The sequence below is a fragment of the Larimichthys crocea genome, chromosome II, assembly GCF_000972845.2.
Source record: "Larimichthys crocea isolate SSNF chromosome II, L_crocea_2.0, whole genome shotgun sequence".
In the NCBI taxonomy this organism is placed as follows: domain Eukaryota; kingdom Metazoa; phylum Chordata; class Actinopteri; family Sciaenidae; genus Larimichthys; species Larimichthys crocea.
In genome coordinates this window covers 10,659,520-10,683,294 of record NC_040012.1, presented here as the reverse complement: position 1 = coordinate 10,683,294, position 23,775 = coordinate 10,659,520, and the positions used below count along the sequence as shown (strand labels likewise).

General features: G+C 43.2%; 1 protein-coding gene across 5 annotated transcripts in view; it reads left to right on the top strand.

Moving 5' to 3' along the window:
* The window catches only part of mib1 (MIB E3 ubiquitin protein ligase 1), a 53,020-nt gene extending 31,585 nt beyond the window's left edge, over positions 1 to 21,435 (top strand). The window contains exons 13-22 of one of the 5 annotated variants that reach the window (XM_027288425.1): positions 9,193 to 9,325; positions 10,380 to 10,466; positions 10,934 to 11,092; positions 13,340 to 13,521; positions 15,223 to 15,412; positions 15,516 to 15,594; positions 15,725 to 15,811; positions 17,368 to 17,436; positions 18,162 to 18,262; positions 18,986 to 21,435. In XM_027288425.1, coding sequence (XP_027144226.1) covers positions 9,193 to 9,325; positions 10,380 to 10,466; positions 10,934 to 11,092; positions 13,340 to 13,521; positions 15,223 to 15,412; positions 15,516 to 15,594; positions 15,725 to 15,811; positions 17,368 to 17,436; positions 18,162 to 18,262; positions 18,986 to 19,126 — 1,228 coding nt within the window. In that variant the 3' untranslated portion in view covers positions 19,127 to 21,435. Of the gene's footprint in view, positions 1 to 9,192; positions 9,326 to 10,379; positions 10,467 to 10,933; positions 11,093 to 13,339; positions 13,522 to 15,222; positions 15,413 to 15,515; positions 15,595 to 15,724; positions 15,872 to 17,364; positions 17,437 to 18,161; positions 18,263 to 18,985 lie in introns of all 5 variants that reach the window. The other 4 variants (XM_027288423.1, XM_027288421.1, XM_027288420.1 and 1 more) reach the window with 4 other exon arrangements.
* Positions 21,436 to 23,775: the final 2,340 nt, after the last annotated feature.

Below are 23,775 nucleotides of genomic sequence, written 5' to 3'. Positions count from 1 at the left end.
GGAATCCAGATGAACTCCACTTAGCGAGTTCTTGTAGTGCACAATGGGAGGTAATATCCTTATGTTCGACAATTATCATAACATCCTCTGTGTAGTCTCGAGAGACTGATCTTGCTGATGTACTATTTGTAATTACAAATGTCTCTCTAGTATTACTTGTTATATTATCTTCAGTTGTTTGATTAGGCTCTATATGTGTTGCATATGAGTGTATCCATAAAAGATGCAGTGCAGTGCAGTGACTGGTCCATTGAGTGAGCCTGGGCACCAGTTTGCTGCAGCATGCACTGTGACTTAATTGAAAAGTCGCCCAATCCTAGAAGCCCTCCCAGTGTCCACCTCTGTATGAGCTGGGACCAGTCCAACAGATCAGCCAGAGGACAAGCCGATACAAGCCCCAATCCCCTTGTGGCCAATCAGAACGCCCACACTTCCTCCTAGGGCTGGGCCAACAGTGGCTCTGAGCCAATAGATAAGCTCAGCCATGCTGTAATGCTCTGTCTGTCCTGTGGCATGCTGAAACATTGAGTCCTGGCTGCTATGTTGCTATAGCACATGTTAGGAGAGGGGAGGGGTGGATGGATAGAGAGGAAAGAGAGAAAACGAGAGATCAAGGGATGGATGGATGGAGGCAGAGAGAGGGAGGGCTACATCCCTTACTGAAGGGACTCAAGGACATAAAGAGCTTTTGGGAAAGTGACTATAGCATGCAAAGAGAAAACCTTGCATTGTGAAGCCACTAGAAGCACTGATATGGTCTTTTCCTACTCGCCAAACCTAGAAAGAGCAGGATTTATTTGTGGCACTTTAAGTGCCTCAGCAATGCAGGTAATAAATATGACAGAGCAAGGTGATATACTTCCACAGCACAGCTGTCAGGCATCTTTAATATTTTCTCCCCCCATTTAAAAACAAATGTAGTTTATCTATTTACTTGATGTATTGGAATACGTAATGGAATTTATTTTAGTGTTTGATGGTACTTCAGCATCAGTGATGGCACTTTGGTTTGTGTTTTTAATGATACACTGCGAAGTGGGCTGCATTTTTCTTAGCTGAGCAAACGCATGTAAAACGTCAGTATAAACCTCATGGCGCAGTAAATATGGCTTCACACAACACAAAACTCAAGAAAACATGTCACCGAGTATATTTTTAACAAGCTGGACATTTAGCGTGATTGAATATTGTTAGTTATTTTTTATTTATTCCTATTTTGTACTTCATAGAGCTTGGCTTTATATGAATATAATATTGATGATATATAGATAGTATGACTATCACCCTGGAACAAATCATACTTACACCCAAGTTTTTGTACATATTGAGTGTCAATACAGAGCCTGATGTTTTTTGTTTTTTATTATAGGGAGCAGAAATGAATCAAGCTTTTATACGTAGTACATTTTTAAAATCATCATTTAATAAATGATTTTAAGGAATGCCTGGCCACGTAGCTTGACCCTTTTTGAATTTTTTACTATGAAAGCAACCGTGTTAGTGACCAGTTTTAATAATATTAGACGTGAAGGGAACCAAAATCGCAGCTCTGACTCTTGTGTAAACCACTTCAAAATGTTTGAAGAATGGTCGAACGTAGCCAGAACTTCTGCTCAGTATCCCATGTCCAGACATATACAATTTTTGTCAGCACAAGAGGTATTAGTAACCGTAATGTACTCTGAGGGACACATTCAGGCCAATGTTCACATCTAAACCAAGCTTAGCTGTTGAATAATGCAGACCGTGTTACCTTGGTAACCCGTACGGACACTGAAGTCAGTGGCTCCCATGTAAATGCAGTATGACAGGTCAAGGGGATAAGGATTTTTGTTTGTGTTGCTTGGTGTGCTTGTGTGTGTTTGTGTGTGTGTGTGTGTGTGTTTGTGTGCTTGTTTCCATCTGAACATGCGAAGAACACTTTTCTTTGCACAGAAATCCTAACATCATCGAGATTAGACAAGAATAGTTTAGGTGGAAAACCTTCAGTGTGCTATCTGTAGAATCGTGGATCTATCTGTGAGGAATATGTTCGCATTTCTATGGAGCCTTATCTGCGTAGTGCGCATTCATACAAGCTCCATCCCCCTGCCATTAACAAGTTGGCTGTTAGACATTTTCTGTGGTGCTCTGGGGCATATGGCCTGTTGTCTCAGTGCTTAGGGGAGGCAGTAGCTGATACAAGGCCCTTTGATCCCTATTATTTCCAACTGCAAACAATAGATTTTAATTACCAAACCACTCTTTCACCCACAGCGTCTTCCTCTGCATGTGTGCCTAGAAGTGCAACTGCTGAAGAAGTCAGAGTCATCAGCTGCAATACGGCAGCTTGCTTGTGTCACTTTGGATCTGTTCTGCCAATTACTGTGGAAGAGAATTTGATGGTGTGTTATCCTCGTTTTTCTGTTGTGCTTAGGGGGCGATGCTGTTACTGCTGGCTTGCTGCGTGTAAAGGGACCCACACAGGTTACAACATACAGAGATGAGCGTTTCAGGGGTGGGGGGGTGGTGGGACTGTGAGGGTGCAGCGAAATGTGTTCGTGGGGGCAGGCCAGAGAGTGAGGGGGTGATTTAAAGTGGTAGATTTGCAGTGAGACTGTAGATCATGGAAGCCTTTCAGACTGCTTCAGTCTGCTCATATTGGTGACAGTGTGGCACGCTGCTGAGTGGCTGTCGATCGAAGGACCTTCAACACGGCTGAATTCTCCACCGCTCTGCAAAACCCGGAGTCAATCGCTCAGTTCTATTTACCGCTTTGTACCTCGGTGTGGAAGCACTCGCAGTTAATTTCGCCAGTCTGATTTTTGTTTCATATAAACTGAAAAGAACTTTATAATCACAAAATGGCCAGTATTTCAGTCACAATGAGTCATTGTCAGTCAGAAATTAAGCGCTGGCTTCCGAGATAAGGGGTAATTTAGATGCTGTTGGGTGTGTGAGCTTATGCCCAAAAACCTGATAATGACTCAAATGACGTGGTGGCTCGACACAAAGACAGCTGATGTCCTAGCAAGTTAGAAAACATTCACATTAAAGTTGAACTTTGAGGTTTCCGCAGCTCAACCGTAGGCCAACAAGCAAGCAAAAAAAATCCAAAGACCTATCACTTACTGAGCTGTAAGGCTTTCACTGTGAAGTAGTTGCACAAAGTGTCAATCAGTACTATCTCTGCACGTTGGAACACATACTGAGCATGTGTTACATTACCCATAGGTTTCTGGAGGGGATGTTTTGAAGCCTTGGTTTGGGTTCTCATCACATCTTAACAGTTACAGGGGCCATTTACTTTAAGTACGGCATATTAATGAGTTTGGTTTCTCACAACAGGCTCGGTGGATGAGCACAAACGGCATCAGAGATGTGTTTATATGTTTTTAAGGCCATGGGTGTACATATTTGACAAGTGTGTTTTTGTTTCTCGTGAATTAAATTTTTGTATTACAGTCAGAAAAATCTGTATTTGAAGCCGCTGAGTGGGCAGTGATCTGTAGCATGTTCCGAAGGGCTGTTTGTCGAAAAGGGAGTGAGCCGGGTGAAGGGGTCACAGATGATTTTCTTTGCTCTGTTAGCGGCGTGTTTGAGGTGCAATGACAGGAGAGAGAGGCCAGTGTGTGGATGCTCTGGTGACAGCATGCTGTTTGTATCTTGGGCTGATTAGGCTGATTTTCAGCTCCATATTTTCCTTCTCCGTGAGTCACAGTGTATATTTTGTTGTCAAACATTCAACATGCTGGCAAATCCTGACGTGCGGTGTGTTGTACGCTGTCAAAATGTATTCACTCTCTTATGTCAGTCGTTACACTAGTTGTCATTCATACAGAAGGTTCATTTCACTTCAGTTTTTTAAAAATATTTATTTAAACGTCCACAGATTTGCCTTATCAAAAGACTAAAAACGAATGCACAACCTACTGCGCTATAATCCGGACCTACCCGAGCCTGTGGGGAAGCGATTTTGAATAACTACACCGTTGTTTTATAGGCAATGATGCATTTGTTCGATATAGTATGCATGATTTAGATATCGCTTTATTCTAATATAATCTCCATGTCCTTGCTTTATCTTTTATGTCATTCTTCGCTTTTTGGGTAAAAGGATGTATATTATGACTATTATGGCTGGTGCAGAAATGAGAATGAGGCTTTTTCAAGGTGCTGAGGAGAATAAAGTGCAAAGGAAGAGTAGCACGGGAAAATAATTGGGTCATCTCGAACCAATGGGACATTAACGCGCCATTGGGCTTCTCTGACTGTCTTGCTGCCTCCTTCTTCATAAATTGCTATGAATCAGGACACCCCATAATACCAGGTGATTTAAGGCTAATTAAAGCTAAGCCTTTATAGGCCCCCACCCACTTCCTAAATGGACAGACAACTGTACCCGAGATGTTTGAAAATGCACCTGGCGTCTCCTAAACAACCTTCAAGGCACCGGCAAAAGCTATAGTGATAACCAAAACATCATAGAAATGCACCCCTTTCCCATCTTCCCCCTTCCCGGTTTATGCAAATAGTCCTTAATAAAAGCATGCTCACTCAGGGGCCTCAGGTACAGGCAGGCAGGGGAAGGTCACATTGTAGGGGAAATTATTCTCTTCACGGCATGGTAATGAAAGCCTTTTTTTATTGAGCGGAGCCAGTTTGGTTCTTGTCTTCAGCTCTCTGCTGCACTGCTGGCCTAGACGCTACCTGCGTTTATTTACTCTGTCCACAGCAGGACAGCCAGTAGCTGTGGGGCAGCCCAGACAAAGTGAACTGGTAACTAATTGCTTCTCGCGGCGGAGGGATGGCCAGGGTGAACTTTGAGGGAACAGAAGTTAAACCTGTTATATTTGCATAGGGATTATAGGCTACTTAAATGATTTGTCACGTCCAATATCTGTTGTGCTATTTAGTGGCCACAGTGGAATTGACAGTTACGTTCTCCCCCTTTTTCTAAGCCTGTTTCATTTTCACACACACATTTTTCAAAACACACCCTTACATATGTAAGCTCACACTCAAAGTAACATGTTTTAAGATCAGTGAAATCCTCAACAGTTTTATGACTCTAAACCTTTCAGCTGCCTCTGACTTTAGGTACTCTGTGCCTTCCAAACCTCTCACAAATGATGAAGAGCGCCTTCCTGACCAGAATGGCAAAGGGGGGGGCGGGGAGGTAGCGTGTTGCATTTGTAAATGATTTGTTGGGAACAGGATTCAGTATTTCAAAGGAGTTGAAAGTATTGATCCCGTCACCGATAAGCTGACACCTCATGTATCGTCTGAAGTCGTCTCATCTTGAAAGGCTCTTCCAGTAAGATCTTAAGGGGGGGGGGATCTTACTGGTACTGGGGAAGAAATATAACCAGTTTCATTAAGGGACTATGGATAAGGTTCGGCAATTCAAAGCATTTTTGACAAAAGAATTTAAACTAGAACCCGATTTGACTTGGTTTGTCTGCTCAGATGTGTCTGGATCTTTTGACATGCTGGCCGATTGACTCCATTGCGCCTTTTTTCTGTCAGGTCTGATAGCATGCAAAGGTCAAGAATTAACTTTGATGGCTGAAAGATTTTGGTTAAGGTGTTGGGGTGTTTGTATTTTCAGATGATCTCTCACAGTTGCAAGACTGATCATTTTTAAATATCTATATATCTATTTCTCATTTAGTTTTCCCAAGGGAGGTGGCACCTTTTTTTGATGACTAATTTTCCGACGCAGAATCTGGATCTCTTTTCTTGAGCTTGAAGCCCTAGTTAATGGATGATGGTATGCCAAACACGTCTCCTACATCAGAGTAACCATATGTTTGTGCGCAGCCATTAATCTCAGGCTGCATGTTGACTGTTCCCGTTTTGTCCTGTCCTACCCAAGTTATTGTCCCCCGACTCTCAATTCCTGTTGTAATAACGGCCACTGACCACCACACAGATGGCTGTCAGCCAGGGGAGGGCAGCAGAAGGGCCCTGTCGACCCCTACGCTCGCACACAACACAATTGCACGTACACACACCTCCACTGTCTTATGTACAATGACAAACGCCAACACACACAGAGCTGAGGGCGTCAGAGGGCGTCCTGGTCAATGACAAATTGCAGCCCAAGACAACAGGCCCCTGTGTAGCTCTCCTGGGGGACTCTTGAGATCTCTCACAGGGTGACCCAGTTCCATCACGTCTCCCCTTCTACCTCTCTCCTCTACAATTCCCTCTCCTCAGCTGCATGTCCTCTTGCATTCACACAGACCATAGCATCAGTTGCAATAAGGAGATCCTCTCTTTACTGTAAATATCGTTCTCCTTCTCGTGGCAAATAAACCTCACTTGTCTAAATGTTAACTCGGGTCAAGTCGGTGTCTTCACCTCAGTAAAGGTCTGCAGCCCCAGCCGGGTAGACTCTCTTCTTCTGTCTCCTGCTTGACAGCGTACCTCAAGGGCCAGCACAGTTTCTCTGTTTCCCTCTCAGTCACTGCTAACATCACTTACCCAAGAGATAAAAAAACAACAACTAGGATTTATTTCTTGGACCTTAATTCACTCTCTTTTTTTTCTGCCTTTACAGCAAATAGCTTAACTGCAATGCAGCAGTGCCAGTATGGGGCATTAATATTAATGTCCGCCCATTTCGCCCAGCGTGGCAGGGAGCCTGTCAATCTAGACTTCTATTGGAGGGGCTCCCTACACCAGCAAACACCTGCCCAGCACTCAAGTGCCTGGTTCTTACACTAGAAGGCGCCAGTGTGCCCCTATAGTGTAGCAGGCGGTGCATTTATTGGCCAATTGTTCTACATATAGGAGACACTCCCAGCCAATCCAGATTGTACAAATGTTCTATATTGCACCAATAGGAGGGAGAAAATGGGCACAAAAAGAACAAAGGCTTTATGTGGGACAATTACCCTTGATTCTAGTTAAGAAAAAAATAAATAAAATAAATAAAAAACTGCGTTTCTGTATTGTCTATCAGTCTCACTTGAAAGGAAGCTAAGAGTGCTGTGTTTAACCACTGGGAATAAGTTTTATGTTATAGCTTAAGGCAAGAATCTGATGTGGCAAGGTCTGTTCTTGAATAATTTGCTTGTTTAAGTCTCAACTCCTACCCAGTGGGAGCGCCATGGATGAAATTACTCAAAAGTCCCCCCTTGAGATGGTAAATCTACAGTACGTAAGCAAATAATTCTTTGTAACAAAGGCGACACATTATGAATGTGAGATTAGGCAGAATGGGCGCGGTTGCTATCACATTTAAGCAGTGCTCCTCTGCATTAAGTGGTTGAAGATAGCTGCAAGCAATGCAGGTGTGTGTGTGCGTAAGCCTCTGTGCAATGAGAGGTAGAGAGAGAGAGCGAGGGAGCCTGGGATCAGTGTGCTGCGCTGTTCATCACTGCAGCAGTACACCAGCCCCGGATCTCTGTCCGTACAGAGGTGCTGACTGCCTTGCCCCCCTGCCTCTCTGCCCCTCTTTCTCTGCTTTCCTCAAGAGGGTGTGCTGATGATGCTCTATTTCATTACTCCAGAAGGATGGAGACGAGCTGTAGGTTTAGCAAAAAAAAAAAAAAAAAAAAACCCGCAGGGAACCAGCCATCCTGATTACCTGCAGTCTGAAAGCCTGCCAGCATGTTGGTTTGCATTTCTTTCTCTTCTCTGTCTTAATAGTTAACAGTTTTCATTGATTGCGCAGGCTGTGGCCTTCCTGCTCTATGCTGGAGCCCATTTCCTCCCTGCGCTGCTTTAGACCCTATTTACCTTACTATAAACACTCCAGTGCTCGCACGGGGGCTGTTCAACCATATCAAAGTCAGAGTAAAATCAGCTGCCTCCTTTTGTCGCAGTTCAAAGATATGCCCTGCATGATTATTCAGGGTTAATCAAGGTCAAAAGTGTTCCCTCCAGCGTTTGCTGCTTTAAAGCTTATTGACGGTACATTGTGTACTGAACTACAGACGAGACAGAAGAAACGTTCGGGGATATGGCTTTTAAGTCCATATTATTTGCACAAATTGAAAAGTTGTGTTTGCAGCCCTTTGTTCCTCATGCACCGGTCATACATTAAATTAGTGATGAGTCTAATTTCACTGTTGTCATGTGCCGTATGCCTGGATGTGTGCCCAGGGGCTAAAGCAAGAAGAGTGGGAAGAGAGGTAGCAGGCAAAGATATAATGAAGGAGTTCAAATGCTAAACTAAAGCTGTCATGCTATATATATATTTAAAAAAAAACCTAGTTAAGTTGGAAGAAGAGTTTCAACACTTATCTATTTATATTGAATTACAGCTTAAGTCATATTTGCCCTTTATGGAGCTTTCTTCTGTCCTGCTGTCTTTTCGTGTTTGTGATCTTTTAATTTAATAAGGAAGATAAATGCGTGAGGCTCCTGTGTGAGACTACTTTTATTTCTTCAATGACGCTGTAGGGAGTTAGTCGGCCTCCCTCTTTATCCCCACTGTGACACTGTGACTCCTTCGCAGCCTTCCTCGCACAGACGCCTTTGCAGCTACGTCTCTCTGTGGCACACATCCTCTAAATGACCTTCAGTGGCACAGAACTGACTGGCTCTTTTCACCACACCAAGCCACCTCTGTTAAACAGCACTGTTTAAACAATGGATTTTTTTTTTCACCCTCTTCCCTCCCTGTCTGTTTCTTCCCCAGGAGGAGACCTGAGTGAATGCAGCTAAATCTTGTGTAATTACCATTTTGCCTCCCAATGATAGGCACTTTTGCGCATCATCAAGGGAGAAGTGGCTTCCCTTTTTAACAGAGGAGATGGTAGGGGGACGGGTACTCTAAAATAACACACAGCACTTGTACCGCTTAAAGCTTGATGTAAATAACACTCTGCTTTGGAACTCCTCCCTAAGTTGATTTAGTATTCTTGTCCCCATGTGTGAAAATGGGATATGCTCTGCTGTAAAAAAAAAAAAAAAAAAAAAGAAGAAGTGTATTGGAATTTGCTGTGTATCAGCAGTACAGGCAGTGTGATGTGTTTGCTTACAACAGCTTGTGTCTGGCCATAAGCTATCATACAGTGCATGAGACATTCAGTCACAGATTGATTAATTTTGACAGTTTATATCACAAACTATCAAATTGACTCTACTGTCTGTACCTTCTTGGGCTTTTCTGTCATGCTTCCCAGCTCAGCCTATTCAAACACTCACTCCCCCCCTCCCCTCTTTCTCTCCCTCTCTCCCTGTCTCCTCTCTGTGCAGTGCCATGCGTGTGTTGCTATCCAAACTCCCGAGGCCTTGGATCGTAGACGAGAAAAAGGACGACGGTTACACTGCGTTGCACCTGGCCGCCCTCAACAACCATGTGGAGGTGGCTGAGCTGCTGGTGCATCAGGTAACAACACACCCGCACTCACACACGTATAAATATATCATTTTATTGCATGTTTAATCACTTGAACTGACAACAAATGCAGTTATTCATACTCTGTAAGGGACCCAAAGCAGCCCAAAGCATTACTGCATCAGCTCAGCCTGCACTCCTGGCTTTCCCTAACTACAGACCATTAAGAGCAGCTTCCACTGCACTCCCTGCAGCCAGCAAGCTGTAGACCACTTGAAGCCGCTATAACTGCCATTTTTTTTATTGAATCCATACGGTTCACGGGGCCTCCGGGGGTATTCTTTAGTGCTGTTGGGCCCTCATATCCTCCTCCTCTTGCAATCATAGCTTCACGCTCTTTTCCCTTCTGAGACTGCAGGTTTAACTCCCTAAAGCCTAAAACATTCAAGAGTTTACAACAAAAAAAGTCACCTGACCAAGTGGGAACTGGGTTAATTAGGATATGGTGCAAGGCAGCAATGTTGCTGCAACATTCCAACGCATGAACGCTCGCTGTGCAAGCTACCTTTCAGCAGGGACGGCCTTTTTTCCCAAGTCCCTGCAATGGGCTGGTTTCGCAGTGATGGCTCAGCTTTCTATTCAGAAATTGCACCACACTACAAGGTGCACTGCAGATTCCCTGCCAGCCAGCCAGCCAGCCAGTCAGTCTTATTACTTGGGGATTTCACACACTGCCTGATCACAATGCTTATCTTCCCTCCACATCTTCTCAGCTGAGGTGTTCGCAATTGGAAATGACAATCACATGCAGCGTTATTGTAGGATACGTTTTTTTTTTTTTCCAGCCCCCTAGGTGATACTTTGTTGGTCGGCAGGGTTGAAAAAAGGAAGGAAGGTTCAGTCATGGCACATAAAGCCAGAATGGTTGTTACAATCTTTCATGTGCTGAACAATTATTTCACTTTTTTAACATTTATCACTTGTCTGTCATATCTACACACACACTGTATGCATGTGTGACTCATTATGGTTGGTTGTTAATGTATGCACAAATGCCCATATGTTTATTGTATGTGTTTGCTCCTCTCCTGTTTCCGCCTCAAAGGGCAATGCCAGCTTAGACATCCAGAACGTCAACCAGCAGACGGCATTACATCTGGCAGTGGAGCGTCAACACACCCAGATAGTCCGGGTGAGTGGGCCCCTTCTCTTTTTAATACTCCTTTTTTTTTTCCTCTCCTCCTTTTTCTCCCTCACTTCACCACAATCTGACTCCTCGAGTTATAAAGGGAGTAGAACAACATCAGTGGGAGTAGAACGACATCAGTGCAGGCCCCACATTTAATTTCCACTAGTAGATGTCCTGTAGTTGAATGAGGTCCTGCTTCAGATTGATGCTGTGTAGAGAAAATGCTCTCTGAGGCAGTGTGAGTCTTTTGGCATAGCGTTGGATCGAGATTGCCACGTTGCCATCTTGTGGACTTGAGAAAAAATGCACTTCATAATTGGGGAATACAGCACTGAGGCAGTTCATTGTTAGCTGCAGCCTTTATAAATCAGCACCGTGGCATTTGCACTGTAGCATAAAATTAAAGTTGTTTTATGGTAGTTGTTTCTGCCTGTTTGGGTGACTGTTTATTTATGTGTTTTTCCGAACAGCTGCTCGTCCGGGCGGAGGCCAAGCTCGATGTGCAGGACAAAGACGGGGATACGCCGCTTCACGAGGCACTGCGTCACCACACGCTGTCCCAATTGCGACAACTCCAAGATATGCAGGACGTCAGCAAAGTGGAGCCCTGGGAACCCTCCAAGAATACAGTACATACACATCTATTATTAACCTCCCTGTTCCTCTTAGATTACTGTAATTTACCGGGGTCAAGGTTCCTTAAGGTATAAGGCGTTACAGCATTAACCTCTTCAACTCCGCACGGATGCTGACGTCTACAACTGACATTACTGTCTTACTACTGCCATAACGGGCTTCATATGACACTGGTATAAAAAACCAGAAGACCTAAGGCATTAGTCATGCTAGCTTGTCAGGAAGAGGACAAAATACCACTGCAAAGTTAGGCTGAGTTTTAGCAATGGAAAAACTGGCATGGCCACTTTCAAAGGATAATCACAACCTTGTGAAACTGTACAACCACAAACTAGACACCCTCAGGCATCCAAAAGATGCACAGCTTCCAAGGTATATTGACAGAAAGGGAGTTTTCTAAAAGAGAAGAGCTTGTCGTTCAATGGAATGGTGCAAAAATTGTAGAAATTAGTAATGCAGCAAGACTGCTTGCCATTGCTCGACTGTAACTTTTTTTAAAATGCTCCGTTTAGTTTTGTTTAAGTTTTAAAAACTCATTTCATCCGTATCAGTCTACTTTTTCCTACTGAGGGACTCTTGAGTCTTGAGTTTGTGTAAACCGGGGGAGTCACCAGTGTATTGCACGGCTGACGCACATGCAGACATATTCGTGACGGAGAATAATGCACCCTTTTGAAACTTGCCGCAGCATTGACATGAGAGATTTAGTTACGTCTGAAATTGAAGAGCAGTGTTAATGGTTGAGAGGAAGCCATTAGCAATAGCCATTGTGATTCTAGTCGTCCTGTAATTACTCTGTAGTAACCATGTAATTAAGGAAACGTGCTTATTTTTTCATATCAAACGTACCTGTGTCAGATCTGTTCTGACCATTCAGCAAATCTGGGTAACTGAATTGATTTGACTGATACAATTAGTCACGCAGTATATGTCTAAATTCAGCTGTAAATCATACGAGCTGTGGAAAGAGTTATTAAAAACCTTTTTATAGACACGGAGAGAATACAGAAACCACACTCGCTGAAAAATAGTTTTAGAAAGCATTGCGTCGAGTGTGCAGTCACCTTCAGAAATATGCTGTATATATTTGTTCTGTCAAGAACTGAATGCTTACACCACCAGTGAATAGAGAGTCTAATCATTTCCTGGCATTTACCGTTTATGATTTTGGGTGATTGTATTTGGGGTTGTCTTGGCAGCAGGGCCGATATACACACCTGCGTGAGGATCAGTATGTGAAGCACTTACCCGATGTGTGAAAAATGATTACAGATCACTTTTAGACAGGAAGCTACATCTCTGGACAGCCCAGTCTGCAACCGGCCCATCACTCAGACAGCAGCCTGACATTAGCACGGAGCAGTCATCCAACTCGCTGCCGCCTCTCGGCCAGCTTGAATGAGCTTGTCCCTCTGTAGAGGCCAACAGGGGCATGTCAGAGCTGAACCCCCTTTATGTTAACACCACATCACTAATCCCTACAGGGGACGAGTTTAAGGCTACAAGGCCTAGACTTACCTTAACTGTCACCTTCGGTCTCCCTCCCACTTCGTTCTCTCCTCCTCCTTCTCTCCCCCGCCTCCTCTCTTCTATCCCCCATGCTCCCCTTTCCTGGTTCCCCAGCAGAGGAGCGGAACAGACAGACAGCCGGCCTAATTGAGATATGTGCAGTTGGGTCACTTTCCCATAGCTCTTCCCCCCCTCTTCAAGATGAGAATTGAATTAGCCGGCCCGATGGGTCCATCAGCAGAGATGTAAAAGCTACTGGTTGAAGACAATCAGACATGGAAAGCCCAAATTGCTAGAGAGCGAGAGAGAGAGAGAGAGAGTGAGCGGCTTTGAGTTGGGGTAGACTCTGTGAGGTGATGAGCTGGAGGACGGAGAGAGAGAGACAGGACAGTTAATGGGATTTTTGGTGGGGGTGTCGGGGTTACACTGCCTGACAGCCATCTTTAGGCATGTCTTTGATTGGCTAATTAGTGACGATCTGATAGTACTTTGACATGGTTCATCTGAATTTAACTCCGAAGCCATCTGAATAATATTAAAATCACGACTACTTACTCTTCTTACTCTTTACTCTGTACAATAATGGTTTGTGTGCCAGTGTGTAAGGTGTAAGGAGACAAGTGGAGTGTTCACACTGCATGCAGTCTCTTGTGTCAAAAGTCAAAAAGCCTGATGTGCCTCTGATTCTTCTTCTTCTCTGTTTTTTTTGTGTTGTCTGTGTCTGTCTGCAGTTAATCATGGGCTTGGGTACCCAGGGGGCAGAAAAGAAGAGTGCAGCATCCATTGCCTGCTTCCTGGCAGCTAACGGAGCGGACTTGACCATTCGTAACAAGAAGGGCCAGTCCCCACTGGACCTGTGTCCCGACCCCAGCCTCTGCAAGGCTCTGGCCAAATGCCACAAAGAGAAGAGCAGGTAAACATCCCGTAAAGTAATAGTTTGACATTTTGGGGAAATACACCTATTGGCTTTCTTGCCAAGAGTTAGATGGAAAGATCAATACCACTCTCATGTCTGTCCGTTAAATATGAAGCTGGAGACAGATGGCTTAGCTTTGCCTCAGGACTGGAAACATGGCGAAACAGCGAGTGTACTCTTTTGTCGTAAGTCGCTTTGGACAAACTGATTGTAACATAATGCCTGGACTGTCCAAGGGGACAGCAAGCTGTCCTTTTTAAAAAGCCTCATTCAGGCTACATCTGATTATATCAAAACATAAGGCAGACCTAAATATTTGATTTCATTTGTCTGCTTTTCACATTTCTATAGCCAAGTAGTACTTAACTGACGTCTGAAATGTCTTTAACCCCACCTGTCTGTGTGTCTCTGCTGAAATCTCAGCCAGTCAGAGGACAGCTGGATTCTTTCCCAGCATTTTTCTCTAATGCTGCAGTTGTAACTCAGATTTTTTTCCTGCTAATCTGTATCTTGTACAGTTGCTACTGTAGAATAAAGTCTATTTGGCAGAGTTTGCACAAGTAGTGATTGCCAACCAACCTTCTCCTAGCCAAATTCAAGTCATTTTGTCTAATATTGAACCATTCGTTGTCATGAGGTTGCCTTACCCAAGTGTTCTTTATAAGTATTAGATCTGATGCGAAGCCATTGGTAAGACGATATTGCTTTCATTCGCAGTGTTTGAGTGTTGTCTGCCATTTCAGTCAGCTCTCCTTAGTGTCCAAGGTTTCACTTCTCCCTGGTTCCCCACCATTATTGTAAGAGTTGACTGCTCTGCTTTCGCCGTCTCCATAGTCTTTCTTTTAAGGCGTTCTCTTCTGTCACCTCTACCTGATCTGCATCTGCATTATCTCTCCGAGTGGCTGTGTGACAGCACCAGTAGTGCTGCTTGCGGTTGCTGTGTCAGGTTGAGGCACTACCTCATCCTACCCCCCTCTGCAGCCAGCCCTGCTACAGCAGACTGCTGTGGAGTCATTAATGCAGCAGCATATTCCAGCATTGGCCACAGAGTATCTGGTCGTCGTGCAGGTCCATTTGGATACAGGCCTATACAACAACCAGGCTGGAAATTGTCTCCAAATCTCCATAATTTAGCTGTTATATTAATTTTCTCTGCATCAGGATGAAAGTGTGATTCCCACCCAAACGTGACACAAAGCAGCTGGATTTCATTTATAGAGCATTCGCAAGCAGCGGCAGAGTTTCACCTCATGAAAATGGAGAATAATGTTAATAAAAAATATATTTTATTTCAGTGTTTTTTTGTCCACTAAAGACATCAGAGAAATGTTTTTTTTTTTTTTTCAAGTGAGAAACGAGGGTTAAACAGGCAGAAAATCCTTGTTGCACACAGGGACAAATAGGATGAACTTAGAGGATTGTGTTTGGTGCTTTTATGTGTATTCATTCTGCCTCAGTGACTGTAACAACACCTGAAAGAAAAAGGAAGAAAGCACCATCTCAGGAAAAAATCAATGATTTCCTGTCTTTGCTAAAAATGTTTCATGTCGGGAACCACGTTTCCTTTTTCTTTCCTTTTCCTCCTTCTGTCTCTCGCCGTGTCTCTCCCTATTTTCTTTGTTCTCTGTCAGCCTCTCTTGCTCGTAATCTCTTCCGCTCTCTCACACACCGTGGTTTTTTTTATTCTTCATGTTCCAGTGGCCAGGTGGGCACCCGCAGTCCTTCTCTGAACAGCAACATCGAGTCACTGGAGGAGTGTATGGTGTGTTCAGACATGAAGAGAGACACTCTGTTCGGGCCCTGTGGACACATCGCCACCTGCTCCCTGTGCTCACCTCGTGTGAAGAAGTGTCTCATCTGCAAGGATCAGGTCCAGTCAAGAACCAAGGTATCAGAAGCGCTACTATTATCTTTCCCACCTGGAAACAGACACGCTGAGAAGAGCGGATTGATACTTTTATTCCCCCTTTTGTTGTTTAATTTCTCCACAGATTGAGGAGTGTGTGGTCTGCTCTGACAAAAAGGCAGCCGTGTTGTTCCAGCCCTGTGGTCACATGTGCGCTTGTGAGAGTGAGTTACAGTTTTTTTATTATTTGCACGTGCTGCTCAAATTTAGTGAATTTCAAAAAAATATCTATATATGTTTATAAAAATCAACTCTGCATCCATGTCTGACCAACATGTGTTCTGTTGTCGCCAGACTGTGCCAGCCTCATGAAGAAGTGCGTACAGTGCCGGGCTGTGGTGGAACGCCGCACTCCCTTTGTACTTTGCTGTGGAGGGAAAGGTATGGAGGATGATGCCGCTGATGATGATGATGATGATGATGATGATGATGATGACCTTAGTGAGTGAATCTTCCACACATTCCCTTTTAATTCCCTTTTTATTTCTCCTTCTTTCTTCTCTTTTAGTTCCCACTTGTTTTTTAAAATATACCTGCTTTAGCTCTTTCTGTCTTTTGCTTTGTTGCTGCCTTGCTTATGCATTTTTATTCTTTTGTGTTTGCATCACTAATGTATATATTGTGTTTTTTTTTTGTTGTTGTTGTTTTTTTCATCCTGTTAGACATATTAGAAATTAAGTCTGATGTTTGAATCTTACTTTCCAAACTCCACCACTTAGATTTGGCATGTTTTTTTTAACTGTTGCATTCATTTTGATCATGTCATTTTGTACCCACTTCTATTTAGATATCGGCTGAAATGGACAGTGGCTTCGTAAATGCTCGGCCACATAGAGAGTGGATTTTATGTTCCAAATCATAACCTTTTTTTAAAAGTGGGATCTCAGAAGCCATTTCTGGATTGAGTTACGCTGAGCCACGCTAAATAATACAATAACGTCAGACTATACAGGCAAACTGATTATTCATGTGTCTGTGGCCTCTAAAAAGTTGACTAATCACATTCGCATAAAGTGGCTCGACTTATTTGTAAGCATATGCTAAACATCCTGTAGTCATAATAGTATATGCATATTAATACCCACATGAATGTGAAGGGCTGAATTATAATAGCTCCCTTAAATGAGGACACAGAGCAGTTTTGGAATGTTAAAATATTTTTTGATGAAGTGCCCTAACAAGCATGTTTTGTAATTTGGTCGCATACGCAATCCATCTTCCTGTCTTCAAGTCGAACACAGTGTTTTATTGCCCACATGCTTCTTTGACTGGTGTATCTCACTCGTGGTTATTCCTATCGCTGTTTTCCACATTTTGTTTCGAGTTAAAAGGGAAACTGTTGTAAGTTCACTAACATCATGTTTACCCGTGTTAATTAACATTTCTCCACGTGTCGGCTTGTTGGCATGCAAAAATCGTACCTGCAGTGGTTACCAGACCAAAAAAAAAAGTGGATGCAGACCCAGACACACAAACACTCATGCAAGGGGCAGCATTGATTGTTTATCTCCTCCTCTCCCTTCATCCCAGTAACACTGACTGTTGATGTCTGTTACAAAAGCGAATCTCAGTGCACGAAATTCATCTGTCACTTTGATTATTTTGACTCCCCCGCCTCTGTAGCTTGAATGGTTTCCATGATCTACTTCTAACAGAGTGAGCACAGGTGGTAGACTCATGCTTTAGCATTGGCTGATGGCAAAAAGACAAAAAAAAAAAAAGAAAACGACTTGCCGCTATGCATTTTAACTCTACATAGAAGAGACTCTCTCCCTTTCTTTCCCTGATCACTGTTTCCAACTTGCTAGCTTTTCTCTTCAAATTCTTTCTCTGGACCTCCCTCAGAGGCTGTAGTGAGTAGTTTCGGTCCTCAGGCCAACTCTTGAGCTGGTGAGGACGGCTCCTGCTATAACAATGTGACTGGTTATTCCCAGCAGGGAGCTCTAACACTATGGCAGGGGGATCGCAGGATCTTCTCCAGCCCAACAATCTGGCACTAAGTTGGTGTAAGTATACCTCTATGATCCCCTCCCTTATCAGACCCTTTTTTTTAAAGGGCTCCCCACAGTGCTGCCCTGGCCCCTGTCCCTTCCCCTTTAAACCCCCCCTTTTCTCTTCCAGCGACACACACACACACACACACCCTTAACAGTATGTATGTGATGCACACGCCAAGAATCACCCCGGCGCTCACTATTTGTGGCAGATGTTTGCCAGTCTGGAACGGAGTCCCCAACAGGGCCTCACTCCAGCCAATTCTTGTAGAAGTGTTCAAATAATATATTCATGCAGTTTCACACCGGTATCATCATCCTGTGGCTCTTACAATGCCAGTAGTGCTGTATGATGCTCTGTCCTGTGCCAGTTTATACTTCAGATAATTACAAAGTATGCATTTCTGAACTCAAGTCATTTAAAAGTCAGTGCACCGCCAACACTGCTAGAGCCCAAGTTTGATCTGCCAAACATAATCAAATTCAGAGTGCAACATGTTTGTGAGCCATGCTTGTTTCCCAAAACTCATGTTTTAAATATAATCCAGCTCCCAGCTTGTTCCACATTGGAGCTGTCGGTTTGGCTGCATTTCGGTTTAATAGGCAACATAGTTTATCTTTATGAGCAGGTGAGGTTTGATGTATCCACTGGTGCAAACTCTTAATTTGTTTAGTCTTTAGGCCAGTAACTGAATTCCCTTTGTTCCTCAACGTGCCTTTGTGTTGTGTCCAAGCAGCCAGCGGAAACATCCCAGCCTTGCAGAGAGACAAGGACAACACCAACGTCAACGCTGACGTACAGAAGCTACAGCAACAGCTCCAGGACATCAAGGAGCAGGTAAACCCAAACACAGAACTGTAGAAGAGAGGGGCAACTTCTTCTGCAGTTAACTATCCACACCTGAGGTACAGTCAATGTGAAGACGTGGATGTGTTCAACAATCTGCAGCATACAAATCAGTAAACATATACTGAGATCTTAAGATATTCAATTGAAAATGAGGTTTGCAACTTATTGTTAATTATTTTTTTTAATCTATTGGTGTGTTTTTCTTAAGTCCAGAAAAACGGGAGATAAAATAGTGAGAAATGATGTCTTTTGAAATATTGATATAAATTCAGCTTTATGAATTAGATAATTATATAAAAGATAGCAAGTCCTCACATTTGAGGAGCTTTAACTAGTAAATCTGCAACATTTTGTCCTAATAAATGACTTAAGTCATTAGTAAATTATGTCTTTGATCATCCAGCAAATTATTTCAGCTCTAAAACTACACACAATTAAATCAGTCACTATCGTCGGGACTACAATAAAGGCAATTCAGGACGTGTCCTATAAAAATGGACACACCTTGTGTTTTTTAACGTAGACACAAACCAGGTGTGGCTCTTGAACCTTCCGAGGAAGAATAAAATGGAAAGGGATGTGACAAACAATGCAGTAAAATGTTGTGCGATCAAACAGACTTCTGTGTCGTAAAGTTTTTGTACAGGGCTCGGCTCGGTTAGCGATTCTCTGACATAAACCGCGATTGCCTCTCTACCGTCTTGTCTGCAGACCATGTGTCCGGTGTGCCTGGACCGGCTGAAGAACATGATCTTTATGTGCGGCCATGGCACCTGCCAGCTGTGTGGGGACCGAATGAGCGAGTGCCCCATCTGCCGCAAGGCCATCGAACGCCGCATCCTCCTCTACTAGATGCACCCCCCGCAGACTCTCTCCCTCTCTCTCTTTCTCTCTCTCTTCTCTTAAAGCTCACACCGACCACGCCCGCAAAGTCACAATCACACCAGCTGCTGCTGCTGCCGCTGCTGCTGCTGCTGCTGCTGCTGCTCGACCATCCTCACAGCACTCGAGTCAGCCAGCCAAGGGCGTTCTCAAATGTCTTACTCGACACAACAAATGCTCTCTTAACGGTTTGATTGTGTTCAGATGGAATTACTGTTACAAAACAAGAAGAAGAAGAAAAAAAAAATGAACTGACTTTTATCAGTTTTGCTGTTCTGTCATCAGTGTGTCCTAACCGCTGCCAGAAAGACGCTCCCATCACAGGCGTCCTCCTCATTTTCTCTCCGTCTTTCTTTTCCCACCATCCCCTTCCCGTTCTCCTTTCTGCGTCTTTTTCTCTGTTTTTACTCTATGTACTCTATCTTTTCTCTGATTGAGTCTATGGCGGCTCCTTTACGATCATTGTCTTGGATATTTACTTCACGGGCGAGTCCTATTTCTGGATTCCATCCTGGATGAGGAGGATGGTGATGTAGAGGTCGGCCCCGTTACCTTTTTTGATGTAAAGTTCTCATGCATCTGTCGCAGTCAGTGCCAGCTGCAGTCAAGTTTTATTGTATTTGTAAATCTTTATGCACGTGTATCGGTAACAGAATCTCCAGATGTGGATTTTAAGTACTTCATTTTTCACGACAGTATGACAAGTTTGTGACACATAACTGTTTGCGCCTCTTAAAGGTTCAGTGGGTGTTTAAAGCTTCATGTCTGTGTTCAGTTTGGCTGTTGTGACACGCTGCATGCCGACTCTCCTTGCATTTGAAGACCAGATGTTGGCAGTTTTGCACTAGAAAATGCTTAGTCAGGGTAAAAAAAGCTCTTTCTTGCACTGGCTTTGGAGGTCCACCTCAGTTTAAGATAAAAAAAAAAAAAAACAGATAAAGTTGTAGTAACTGCCAGGTAGCACGCCACGCCCGTACTTTGTTTACCAAGCTGTACTGAGAACGACGGCAGATGTTGCAACACCCTTTTTGGCCTGTAAATTCCAGAGCCGCCTTGTCGGGATTTTCAAGAATTCAACACGAACTCGTTCAGCTTCTGTCCGGTGAACAGCCCCACGTTGTACCCGTTTGTACACACAGACCCACACGATGCAAACATTTCTGTAACAAGAGTATCCTGTCACAACTTGATGTTAAACTGTCGAGACTTGGTGGTATTTGTCTGACAAAAAATAAATAAAAAATGTACAATTCAACGAGCATTGCTAATTTACCATTGATGATGACTGTGCCATTTGCTTCCAAAAATCAAACTTGTTAAATAACTTGTATGGGGATAAGGTGCTCTTTATCTTGTATTACTTTTTTTATTTAAGTGTATTTCTTTTTCTCAAAATCAACATTTTATTGAGTTAGAGAGTACAATCTATTAGAACACTAAGATGAAAATGTAGAATAAATTATTTTGTATTGCTGCCCAAAAAAAAAACAAAAAAAAGGATTTATAGGTATCACTGCCTTCCTAATATGTAGCCTCAAAATCTCTCAAACGTTCTGCTTTGATATTAATGTTGAGATACATTTGTGATGTTTTTTTTGTTGTTTTTTTTGTTTTTTTCGTTTGTTTGCTTTTTGTTGTCGATAGCTTTCTAGCAATCATCATCAGTAGAAGCATTTTTCTCTGGAGTAGGTCTCTGTAAGCCTAACTTGTTCATTTGTGAAACGGGGAGAAAAACAAAAAGACATTTTGTTGTCAAAAGTGTCAAGTATCTTTTCACCAGTGTTTTATTTGGGAGGAAAGCTAATGATTTTTTTTTTAAAGACAGAATTGCCTTTTCTCTTTTTAAAAGGCAGTTGTCCATGTGGAGGTGGCTAGCTTGCTCTGCTGTGCTCTGCTCTGCTATGTGGGAATTTGCAACTGCATACAAGTTTTTTTTGTTTTTTCTTTTCTTTTAGGACTGAAAGCTACATTTTTTTTTTTTTTTTTTTAGTACAGTTTTAATTCTTTTCATTGCTCATGATAACACTTTAAGCTAGAAGCACTAATACGCTCTATGGTAGTGTTGTCTTGTTATGGTTGTTATAAAAAAGCCTATTTTGTACTTTTTATTTTCAAATCCTGTAACTGTCCTGTTGGAAATGTATCCGTAGTATTTTCTTTGGCATGAATGTTTGACATGCAGTACGACATGTATCATGGAAACCGTTCAGTCTGTATTGCTAATAAGTGCTTTTAAAACAACCATATAGCTGAAATAAAGTTCTAAATGAACCATGGGACATTAGAAGTTTGTTTTTCTAACTTCTTCTGCTGGATTGTTCATTAGCTCGTTCTGGTTTGTTTTCTTTTTTAAGTGGAGCCCGAGATGTAGTTAGCTTCTTATGAGCAGGAGAATTAACATTTTGTTGCTTTTCTCCTGCTGTGCAGCGTCTGCCTCGCAGAGGAGACAGGGTGACAGAGATGGGAGGTGTGAGGTAATTGAAAATGCTAACACCTAATAATGACTCAGCACCAGCGTGTGATAGGTCAGCTATGCAAATCAGAGAGGCAGAGGTGAAAAAAGAGTAAAGCAAACCACTCGGGGGAGATGAGAGAGACCCAAGTATAGTGATGAATCTTTTCCAGCGAGCGCTGTGACAGCGGGACATCTCACAAGGCATCTCCATAGCACCAAGAAATCATGACCAAAGGCCATTTATGTTCTAGCTCATTGACTAGTCCATCCATAACCTGGACATCTTTGGGCTGGGCTCACGCAGCAGCGGTACGCAGCCGCTCATAACAAGACATTCATCATGCTGTCACCTTCTCATTCTGTCAACGCACGCTGACTGTAGGGGAGACTCTGACGCCTCCTTATACCCTCTCAGATCTCTGACTTGGCACAAGGCCTAGACAGTTGGTGTATAGTGTGGTGTCATGTCTTTGGTGCTTTGTCATTTTATATTCAAGTACCTGTCTGTGCAACAATGTCTGTTTTCAGTGTCTGTTTTAGTGGAGATGGGGAACTACATAATGCATTGTATGTTGCCGGTAGTGTAAGTACCCAAAGATATGACTGCAACTAATGATCCATTTCATTATCTATTAATCTGCTGATAATCAGTCAATTGTTTGGACTCTGACATGTCACAAAATGGTGAAAAGTGTCAATCACAATTTCCTCAAATCCAAATTTAGCTGACCAACAGTCTAAAACCAGTTACAATAATATGAAACAGAAAAGCAAATCCTGACATTGAGCTTTTTAATGAATAAATCACATAAATAATGAAGCAAAATTGTTTTCTTTACTAATTTTTATCTGTTTATTTATTAATTACTTTGTGCCTTTTCAATCCTTGACACTGTTGGGTGGAGATTTTTGAAAATAATTATTGCAGGTTATCAAAATTTCATAGAAACTTTCTCTGATGAGTGGAGAGTTAGAGTGGTTTGCATGTCCACATACTTTTGGCCATGTAGTGTGTGTGTCAGAATTATAAGAATCATAAAATTAGAACATTAAAAACAGTCTGTGAGCTGAGTAGAGATGTTCAGAGGTGAATGTCAGGACCAGGGTGTTTGTCTATTTCATTCTGACTGACTGCAGACCAGCACTGCCATGCTGACTGACTGTCAGGGTGCTGGAGACGCCGCTATCTCTCCTGATCCTGGGGAGGATCCTTGACCGCCACGCCTGCCGGTTTCAGCTGCCCGAAGACTGCAGTGTTTGCTGACTGGACTGCAGGGGTTGTTACTCCCACACCAGGGGGTCAGCTTAATCCACCGGCTGTACCCAGCAGAGTGTGAGTGATGGTGGCCCGGCACTGCAGGCTTGACTGAGCAGCAGATAGAGATGAATTGAACCCCCTGGAGAGGAGAGCGGGCAACCACGATCAGGAAAATGACTGTGACCCTGCTTCAAGTCTGTGCTGTGATCAGTGAGAAGGGTCGGTGACATCCATCTGCCGCAGGGGAGGAGAACTCAGTGTACAGCCCCCCTCCCCCTCAGGCTTTGCCCTTGGCGCTGGTTCTGAAGTTCTGACCTGACATAGATGAATATATTCTCTACACATATACTGTGAAGTGAAACTCTGACAACAGGGCTTTGACATGCAGGTTTCATAGCGCATCACAAGGTGGCAGTACATCCAATGACTAAATACTGCAGGCCTCTCCTGTCATAAAGCAAACTTATATTTGTGGTGCAGAGGACAAATCAACCAAATTTACAGCAGGACACTTAGTCTTGCATTCTATTTTGGTGTGACAGCTTGTAGACGCCATCATTCATCTAGAGGTTATTCTCCAGTTGTTTCTGAGCTCTCTTTGAAACAGAGTTGTTAATCCTCGAATGTGGCTGGCAGCAAGAAATACAACAGCTTGAATTTACTACCACATCTTGATACAGAACTTGAACTTGTTGTGATCCCACTTGTGCTTTCGCTGCTGCTAAAAAAACCCCGCATGAAACGGCATCTCATTGAACCGCCCGAGCAGAGATTAAAGAAGGATCATTCAGGGTCTCTGCATCAAGCTACGAAGCTGAAACGTTTACCCAATGAGCATTTTTCTCATTTCACCGTGTTGATTTATGAAGTCTAAATGGGGAATTAATTCAAGGTCTGTCATATTTT